Raw genomic sequence first — 11,065 nt, 5'->3', positions numbered from 1 at the left:
CTAGTTTTCCCAACACCATTTATTAAACAGGGAATTCTTTCCCCATTGCTTCATTTTGTCAGATTTGTCAAGCGGTGAATTTAACAGGGACTAAACAAAGACTTCAAAATAAGTGACAAATGTCAATAATTTGGATTTATTCACAACATCTTTTGTTAGGAAGTTATTCATATAAAATATGAAGCCTAAGGTACATGGTATACCAGAATAATTTATGTAATTAATTTTCTAAAGCAATACCTTGTAAAACAAACATTTATTGGGATGTCTTATAGTTAAATGGCAATCATTATGAAACCCTTTTTTGCTACGTATATTCTCTGAATATCTCAATGCAAGGTATCTAAATCAAAAATAATTGTTTATATTCTAGTGAACACAAAACAATTGTACCATTTCTAATGTCGCACTTTAAATTATTCAGCACCACTTACTTTAAAAATTTCTGCTTCTTTAGTATGTTTTATATTATACATAATATTCACTTTTAATAGTACATTTATAACATATACACGTAACTTATATTGAGGAACTCTGTGCAGAAAAGTTTGAAGCTTATTCTTTTTAAAAATTACCCACAAAGTTATTAGAGGGAAGATAAGAGGAGAGCTTGAGGGTAATGTGAGTGAAAGGAAGCTCCATTAAATCAAGGCTGTCTACTCTACACTTACTATATTACAGCCAATCAACCAACACTCCCATGGCTATTTTAATCAAGCTACCACTCAGAAGGAGCCACAGCATATTACAGGACCGAAATTAGATGTAAACATCTCTCCTGGTCATACTAGGCAGAATCCTCAGTGGTTTAAGAACTCCCACTGAAATTTTGATTCCCAGAGCTCTAAGAAATATGCCCCCAAAATGGTTCACATCTTTTTAAAAACGACAGAAAGTAGAATGCAGAATCGTATACAGGGCATCACAGAGAATACAAAGCAGATTTTTAATTTTGAATAACCTCTTGAACAAGTTGTTCCTCATACTGTGCCTTTGCATCAGGTAAGTAAAAATATTGTAGCAAGCTGATTTAATATATCTTCAATATCCTAAGGATGAGGCTTTGGCATGTAAGGTATTAGAACCTCTTTAATTGGGAGATCACAAAATAGTATCTCAGAAAGAGCTGGAACCAACAATTTATATGAAATTTGAAAGAAAATATGCCCTTACAATGATATTGCAGAGTAAAGTTAGGCAGTAGATGGTAAGTGATTAAAGATGATTAATAAACAACAACAAAATAAGGTAAAGTATAATCATTAAAAAAAACTTGTACTATCATTGAAAATAATAGAAAAGCTATCAACACATTTTTGCAAATAGGAAATTTTCTTTTTCATAAAGTTTCAGGTGTTGACAGAACATATAAATAAACATATTGACAGTTGAAGAAAGAACTGGTGAGAGATAGAATTAGTGATCATAACTAGATATTTGGAAAGTCTCCATGTAAAACTTACCATTAAACCATAAACACAAAGAAGATCTTAGAGAAATAATGAGGAAGAAGTCCTTAGAAGATGTACATAGTCAAGGGAATAAAGATATTGTAAATAATTTAGAAATCTCAATATGAGTATTCTAAATAGTAGAGACAGCAGAATAGCAAGCTTCCAAATCCAGAAGGCAGCTAAGAATATAAATTCAAATAGAGGGCTTCAAGAAATTTTAACACTAGATTAAATTGGATTTGCAGTATGCCCTTGATTATTTTAGAGTGAAATATATTTGAGTTCAGGAAGCTGGATGGTACTAGAGAACTGTATTTAAAAATACAAAATTAAATTATTTAAGAGAATTTTAACTTTAGGGAGAAAACAAAAAGTATAACGGTTTAAGTTTTATAGCATATAATTCAGGTACTAAAACAGTTCAACCATTTTAAGTATACATTTCAATGATTGTTATTATATTTGCACAGTTGTGCAACCATCAGCACAATCATCAATCAATTTTCATCACCACAAAAAGAAACATCATGCCCATTTACAGACAAGCTTTGGCCAAAAGCAAGCACTAATATCCTTTTTGTCTTATAGATTTGCCTTTACTGGATATTTTCTATCAGTAGAATTATATAGCCTGTGGTCTTTTGTGTCAGACTTATTTTACTAAGCATAATATTTTTGAGGTTCATCTCTGTTTTAGTGTAATTAGGTATAATTTTTTTGCAAATTGTAAAATAAGTCAAAATTGAAATTATTTTCCTCAAATGACTAAGAAAAGCAAATGTTTACTTAAAAAATATTTTTATATTAAGTAGTATGTATTATATATGTATGGGCAAGAGTAGAAATTTTTTTTTTTTTTTGAGACGGAGTTTCACTCTTGCTACCCAGGCTGGAGTGCAATGGCATGATCTCGGCTCACCGCAACCTCCGCCTCCTGGGTTCAGGCAATTCTCCTGCCTCAGCCTCCTGAGTAGCTGGGATTACAGGCACGCACCACCATGCCCAGCTAATTTTTTGTATTTTTAGTAGAGACGAGGTTTCACCATGTTGACCAGGATGGTCTCAATCTCTTAACCTCATGATCCACCTGCCTCGGCCTCCCAAAGTGCTGGGATTACAGGCTTGAGCCAACACGCCTGACCAAAATGTTTATATTCAACTACTTAACATAATCAGTCTTGGTCAATTCCTTTCCTAAGAGAAATTTATACAAAAATTCCCAAGATTGTAATCTTGGATTTACACAAATGACATAGATTCAACACATTCCCCATCAGTGCCATCCTCTGCCTTGCCATGAGTTTATACCTATATCATCTTACCTAATACTCATGATATCTCTTGGGGCTGGTTCTGCCTCTATGACCTGGAAAGATTTACTTAATTATGTAGATCTTGATTTTTCATTTACTAAATGAGATGTGTATATAATAGATTACAAAGTTCTCTCTTAGCCCTAATATATTATTCTACTTTCAATTTCCTTTAGAGCATATCATAAATTATTTAATAAAAATAATTTTTATAAAATGTACAGTTGATTATTCAAGGAAAAGAAAATTGTCCTCATTAATAGAATTATCTAAACTGTATGATAATTTATGTTCATTAACCTATATAGCTTTTGTACCCTAAATTATAAAAATAGGTATACTGTATTGAGTGTAGACCTAGAGAAATAGTTTTAGGAAGCTTTCTTAGAAAGGAAGAAGAGTAATAAAAGGGACAAATGCTCAGAAATCCATCAATATAAATAAATGTCAGGTTTTCCTCTGAAATAAAAGATCAAACTAAAGCTTTCTTAATCAACTTATGCTTAATTGTGTTGATTTTTTTATTTGTTCTGACTCATGAGTTGCCTAAAGGCATTATAGGTGACCAAGTAGCATATAAATGCTCTGTTCATCTTAGATGGTCTCTTGGTATATCTTAAATTCAGGAGAGCCAGATTTCGTGCATGTTTTGTTTTCTGTTATTTCATTTAGGTCATTCCACATTTAGGGTCTTAATTTAGTCATCTCTAGTGTTTTTTTTTTTTTGAAAGAAAAAAAGAATAAAAGAGAGAAAGAAAGAAAGAAAAAAGGAAGGAAAAAGAGGAAGAGGGAGAGAGAACAGGAGTGTTGCTTTATTGCCCAGGCTAGAATGGAGTCTAAAAATGGGTATTGAAAACCTCTTTTATGCCAGTAATTGTGCTTAATAATGGCTAACCAGTATTTCATTTAAACCTGTGAGTAGGTGTGATGTGATATTGATAAGAATACATATTTTGTGTATTTAAAGTGGAGAATTCTATAAATGTTTATTGTTTACTTATTCCAGATTGAGTTCAAGTCCTGGATATCCTTATTAATTTTCTGTCTCATTGATCTATCTAATATTGATGTTGAAGTCTCCCACTATTATTGTGTGGGAGTCTAAGTCTCTTTATAAGTCTTATGTATCCTGTATTGGGTGCGTATATATTTAGGATCATTAGCTCTTCTTGTTGCATTAATCCTTTTACCATTATGTCCTATTTTGATCTTTGTTGCTTTAAAATCTATTTTATCAGAGAAGAGAATTGCAACTCCTGCTTTTTATTTATTTATTTATTTTTCCTCTCCATTTGTTTAGTAAATCTTTCTCCATCCCTTTGTTTTTATTTTATTTTATTTTATTTTATTTTATTTTATTTTATTTTATTGAGATGGAGTTTCGCTCGTTACCCAGGCTGGAGTGCAATGGCACGATCTCGGCTCACCACAACCTCCGCCTCCTGGGTTCAGGCAATTCTCCTGCCTCAGCCTCCCGAGTAGCTGGGATTACAGGCATGCGCCACCACGCCCAGCTAATTTTTTGTATTTGTAGTAGAGACGGGGTTTCACCATGTTGACCAGGATGGTCTCGATCTCTTCACCTCGTGATCCACCTGCCTCGGCCTCCCAAAGTGCTGGGATTACAGGCTTGAGCCACTGCGCCTGGCCCATCCCTTTGTTTTGAGTCTTTATATATCCTTGCATGTAAGATGGGTCTGGATGCAACATACTGATGGGTTTTGGCTGTTGTTAATTTGGTTGTGTTGATTTCTTACCTAAGTGTTTCTATTGTCAGTGTATCACAAAGAATAAAATCCCACATAGCAAAGTTATTCACCCTCAAATTATATCTGGTATCTTCATTCTGTCTACAATTGTCAACCCTTGTTATTTTCCCAAGAGTATCTAGTTATTGTTATTACTTTTACAAAAGTCTCAAAAGCAAAATTCTTGCTCACTTACACGACAAGCATGCAACACAACCTTGTAAAGAAGGTGTGGCCATCCCTGCAGGCTCCTCAAGGGCTACACTTGTCATTGAGTACATTCAGTGTGTTCCTGTAGGCTGATCTATAGAAACTTCATTACATCATCTTTATCTTTATTTTCTCTGATTTGCAACTATTATCCATTACTTAAAAATATCCAAGACAAGAAAATAATTGAGGTAGTTATGTTTGGATGATGATAATACAATATTTTGACAGAAAACTGAGGAAGAATATAAACAAGGAGAGAACCCAGGTGTTTTCTATTCATGTAAATATCTTAATCCCATCTGTTTTCTGAATATATCACTCTTCCTATGCACTGCTCTTCATTTTTTTCCTTTTATAGTTGCTCACATATTTTCTACTCCTCATCCCTTTTTGTTTACTTACTGTAAAAAATGGTTTTTTAAAAGTGTTTTGAAGACAATAAACCACACCTGAAGTTATATCTAAAAGTCTCACTTGAAATTGATATCTATTTTTCTAAACCTCTTATGACATTTTGCATATACCCTGTACCAAATTACATGTTTTCTCACATGGCTCATTTGCTATTTTTTGTTTAATAATTACATCTCTCTAGATTGTAAAGTCTCTAGATATGGGGCATTGATTTATTCTGTATGAAAAAATAATGCAGTTAATTGTAACACAGAGGGATCCCAACATACTTGTTGAATCATATCCCCAAACCCATTTGTATGGAACATTTGAATTTAATCAATAATTGATACTTTTGCCATAAATATATAGCAATTTAATTTGCTTATAGTATTTAATTTCTGAGACAATATGGTATATTGATATAAGCCCAAATTCTGGTGTCAAACCAACTCAGCTTGAATACTAGCTCTCATCCATGTTAGCTGTGTACCCATGAATAAGTCATTAACTATTTGAATGTCACAGTTTCCTTACATGCAACATGAAGACAAAAATAGTACTTATATCATGGTATTGTTATGAACATTAAATAAATTAATGTACATGAAACACATAGAATGGAGCCTGGCACAAACTAATCACTTAATTGTTGTTGACCACTTTCAATCACTCTAGATCCTATGAACATTGTCTAAAAAATTGATTAAAGATGATTTAGTGTTAAACAACTTCACACCCAAATGGAAACAATACATTAAGACTAAATCATTCTACTCTTTACTTCTAAACCATCACATCTATACACACATGGACAATATACGAATCCTTCACTTTGAACAATGGTAACACAGAGGGTTTGAAAATAAACAAACTCTAAAAGAACTGAAGCTGAGTCCATGTTTCCTGTAATTCTCAGTACAGGATACCTGAGAGATATTGATGGTTTGGTTTCAGACCACTACAATAAAGTCAATTTCACAATAAAGTGAGTCACAGTTTTTTTGGTTTCCTGGTACATACAAAATCTATGTTTATACTTTACTGTGGTCTATTAAGTATGTAATAGCATTTTGGCTAAAAAAAAATACATACCCTAATTTTTAAAAAATGTTCATAGTTATCTGAGCTTTTAACAAGGTGTAATTTTTTTTGCCAGTAGACAGTATTGCCTTAATGTTGATGAGTGCTAACTGATCAGGGTATTGGTTGCTGACAGCTGCAATGGATGTGGCAATTTATTAAAATAAGATAATAATAAAATTTCCCATATCAATTGACTCTTCATTTCACAAACTATTTATTTATAGTATGTGATGCTGTTTGATAGCATTTAAGCCACATTAGAACTTATTTCTAAATTGAGCTAATTCTCTTAAACCTTGCTATCATCTACATTTATGGAATATTCTAAATCCTTTGTTGTCATTTCAACAATGTTCACAGCATCTTTATCAGGAGTACATTCCATTTCTCCCAACCCCCCAAAAACTCTTTCTTTGCTCATTCATAAGAAGCAACTTCTCAGATGTTAAAGTTTTGTCATGATATTGCAGCAATTCAGTCACATCTTCAGGGCTCTCTTGTAATTCTAGATTTCTTGATATTTCTACCACATTTGCAATTACTTTCTCCATGGAAAATCTTCTTTGTGGAAATTGTTCTCCATGAAAGTATTGAGCTCTTCAAAGTAATCCATGAGAGTTGGAATCAGCTTCTTTGAAACTCCTGTGAATGTTGATATTTTGATCTCCTTTCATGAATCATGAATGTTCTTAATGGTATCTAAAATGGTGAATTATTTCCTAAAAGCTTTAAATTTACTTTGCCCAAATCCATCAGGGGAATGATTATCTAGGCAGCTATAGCCTTACAAAATTTCTTAAATAATAAGATTGAAAATCAAAATTACTCTTTGCTCCATGGGCTGCAGAATGAATGTTAAATCAGCATGCACATGAACAACATTAATCTCCTTGCATATCTCCAGCAGAGCTCTTGAATAACTAGGTGCATTGTCAATGACCAGTAACATTTTCAAAGGAATCTTTTTTCTGGGCAGTAATTCTTAGCAGTGGTCTTCAAATATCCAGTAAACCATGCTGTAGACAAATGTGCTGCCGTTCAGGCTTTGCTGTTCCATTTACAGAGGACAGGCAGAGTAGGTTTATCATAATTTATAAAGGCCTAGAATTTTTTGAACAGTAAGTAAGCACTGGCCTCAAGCCAGCAGCTACATTAGCCTTTAAAAGAAGAATCACCCTGTTTTTTGAAGTTTTGAAATCAGGCATTGGTTTTTCTCTCTAGTTATAAATATTGTAGACAACATCATCTTCCAATAGAAAGCTATTTCATCTATATTGAAAATCTGTTGTTTAGTGCAGCCATCTTTATGAATAATCTTAGCCAGATATTCTAGATAACTTTCTGCAGCTTCTATATGAGCACTTGCTGTCTCACCTTGTAGTTTTATGTTATAAGAATACCTTCTTTCTTTAAACTTCATGAACTAACCTCTGCTACCTTTAAACTTTTATTCAGCAATGTCCTCTCCTTTCCCTAATTTCATAGACGTGAAGAGAGTTTGGATCTTACTCTGGATTAGGCTTTGCTTAAGGGAATGTTGTAGTTGATTTGAACTTTTATGCAGATCAATAAAACTTTCTCCATATCATCAATAAAGATGGTTCAGTTTGTTATCATTCATGATATCACTAGAGTAGCACATTTAATTTCCTTTCAGAACATTTTATTTGCATTCACAATTGACTAACTGGTGCAAGAGGCCTAGCTTTTATCCTGTCTCACCTTTAGACATACTCTTCTCACTAAGCTTTATAACTTCTATCCTAAAGAGCTTTCTTGCAGACTTTATTGTTTGAAGCAGTTTTAAGTTCACAGGAAAATTGAGCAGGAAGTACTAGAGTTTCCATATGCCCTCTGATGCCACATATAGTCTTCCCCACCATTAAAAACCTGAACCAGAGTGGTACATACATTACACTGAAGAACCTACTTTGCCACATTATTATCTCCCCAATTTGTAGTTTGCATTACGATTTATTTCTGATGTTATACATGCTACGGGTTTTGACAAATGTGTTATGTATTTCCAAGTCGAGTAGATACAGAATTGTTTCACTGCCCTATAAATCATCTGCACTTCTCCCATTTCTTGTTTACTCCCTTCTTCATTCTAACCCCTGGAAACCATTGATCCTTTTACTGTCTCCAGAATTTTTCTCAGTTTATTTCAAGGAAAAGACATGCAACTATTCCTTTTACTTGAACACTTAGAGGCCATTGTAAGGCTACTCACTGGCCTAATTCCAATATTGTTGTGTCTCAAAGAATAGAGAGACCTGAAGAGACCAAAAGAGGTAGGGGCAGAGTAGGTTGGTGGAGCAGTTTGAAACATTTCTCAATTGTCTGCCATTCTACATGGGCACAGCTTGTGGTGACCCAAAATAATTAGAATAGTAACATAAGAGATTACTGGTCACAGATCAAATAACATGTATAACAATAATAATAAAGTTTGAAATAAATATTTTGGGAATTACCAAAATGTAACACAGAGACATAAAGTGAGCACATTTTGTTGGAAAAGTGGTGCCAACAGACTTGCTGGACCTAGGGTTATCTAGCAATCTCAGTTTATACCCTCAGTTTATAAAACATCACATAACTGCAAAGCACAATATAGTGAAACATAATAAAAGGAGGTATGCTTGTATATTAAAAAGAAAAAATTGTTTTTAATAAATTTAGATACTTTGTTTCATGTATAATTAGCTTTTGATTTGTGTGTGTGTGTGTGTGTGTGTGTGTGTGTGTGCTCACTTAATTTTTTTGTTTGCTTGTTTGGTTTGAAACCATAGAAAACTTTTATGAATTACTTTAGAAATATAGAACAATGTAATTCTTCATTTTCTAAATCTTGTATTCCTTATATATTTGAATAACATAATCTCAAGAAGTGCAGGTGCAGAATACTATAATAATAAAAGGCAAAAATAACAGTAATTAATTAGTATCTAATCTAAATATGTGAACAAATTAGTAAGAAAGTCAAGATCCATTAATGAGAGTATTAACTGATGAAATAAGACAATAAGAAATGGAACTTCTACTTCTTCAAATGCTTTGTTATTACTGCATATCTATAAGAATATTGTTTCAAAGTGATATAATACATAAGCTAATCTCAAATTATAAATATTTCTGTGTTGATATTTAAAAGATTATATATCTCATATCATCAACTATTAACTAATAGAAATAAGAAAATATTGATTTTAACTGTGACTTATTTTTTAATTCTCTTTGTACGTGAAGAACTTCTGAAACCTTTCTGAGTTGAGTAAATGGATTTTAAAAATGGATCTCTAGTGACTGAGTTTATTTTACTAGGATTTTCTGGACAATGGGAACTTCAAATTTTCTTCTTTGTGACATTTTCCTTGATCTACAGTGCTACTGTGGTGGGAAATGTTCTCATTATGGTCACAGTGACATGTAGCGCTACCCTTCATTCTCCCATGTACTTTTTCCTTGGAAATCTCTCTTTTTTGGACATGTGTCTCTCCACTTCCACAACACCCAAGATGATCATAGATTTGCTCACTGAACACAAGGCCATCTCTGTATGGGGCTGCATGACCCAGATGTTCTTTATGCACTTATTTGGGGGTGCTGAGATGACACTTCTGATAATCATGGCCTTTGACAGATATGTAGCCATATGTAAACCCCTGCACTAAAGGATAATTATGAGCCACAGGCTGCTAAAGGGGTTTGTGACACTTTCATGGATAATTGGTTTTATACACACCATGAGCCAGATAGTTTTAACAGTGAACTTGCCTTTCTGTGGCCACAATGTCATAAACAACATATTTTGTGATCTTCCCCTCGTGATCAAGCTTGCTTGCATTGAAACATACACCCTGGAATTATTTGTCATGGCTGACAGCAGGCTGCTCTCTTTTACCTGTTTCATCCTCTTGCTTGTTTCTTACATTGTCATCCTGGTCAGTGTACCAAAAAAATCTTCAGATGGGCTCTCCAAGGCTCTGTCCACATTGTCTGCCCACATTATTGTGGTCACTCTGTTCTTTGGACCCTGTATTTTTATCTATACTTGGCCATTCAGTAGTTTGGCAAGCAATAAAACTCTTGCTGTATTTTATACAGTTATCACACCCTTACTAAATCCAATTATTTACACTCTGAGAAATAAGAAAATGCAAGAGGCCATGAGAAAATTATTGTTCTAACATGTTAGCTCTGCACAGAACATCTAGATGTTAGTACTGTATAATTAATTTTTAAATACTATGATAAGATAGTTTGAATAGATTATGTATAATGTATCATTTCACTTTTCTTATGTTGTAATCATAATCAATCAATAAAAACAATACTAAATTAATTTAAATTTTACATTTAAGACTTTTATAAACATTTAAGACTTTTATAAACATAATTAGAGATCTGCAGCAAAATAGACATAAAAAGATTATTGAGTATTTTAATAATATACATTCAATACATTCATTACTAAAAAAACACCCAAAGTAATTTACAAAATCAATGCTATCCCCATCAAGCTACCATTGACTTTCTTCACTGAAGTGGAAAAAACCACCATGAACTTCATATGGAACCAAAAGAGAGCGCGCATAGCCAAGTCAATTCTAAGCAAAAAGAACACAGCGGGGGGCATCACACTACCGGATTTCAAACTATACTACAAGGCTACAGTAATCAAAACAGCATGGTACTGGTACCAAAACAGAGATATAGACCAATGGAACAAAACAGGCACTGGAGGCAACACAACATATCTACAACTATACCATCTTTGATAAACCTGACAAAAACAAGAAATGGGGAAAGGATTCCCTGTTTAACAAATGGTGTTGGGAAAACTGGCTAGCCA

At 33.3% G+C, this 11,065-nt stretch overlaps 1 protein-coding gene across 1 annotated transcript; it reads left to right on the top strand.

Moving 5' to 3' along the window:
- The first annotated feature begins 9,488 nt into the window (after positions 1-9,488).
- Positions 9,489-10,427, top strand: OR4L1 (olfactory receptor family 4 subfamily L member 1). The gene is given in 1 exon segment (XM_009005864.3): positions 9,489-10,427. A coding segment is annotated over 1 exon segment (939 nt).
- Positions 10,428-11,065: the final 638 nt, after the last annotated feature.

The sequence above is a fragment of the Callithrix jacchus genome, chromosome 8 (genome assembly GCF_049354715.1).
Source record: "Callithrix jacchus isolate 240 chromosome 8, calJac240_pri, whole genome shotgun sequence".
Classification (NCBI taxonomy): Eukaryota; Metazoa; Chordata; class Mammalia; order Primates; family Cebidae; genus Callithrix; species Callithrix jacchus.
The sequence above is the reverse complement of the archived record's forward strand: the minus strand, read 5'-3'. Positions and strand labels throughout refer to the sequence as shown.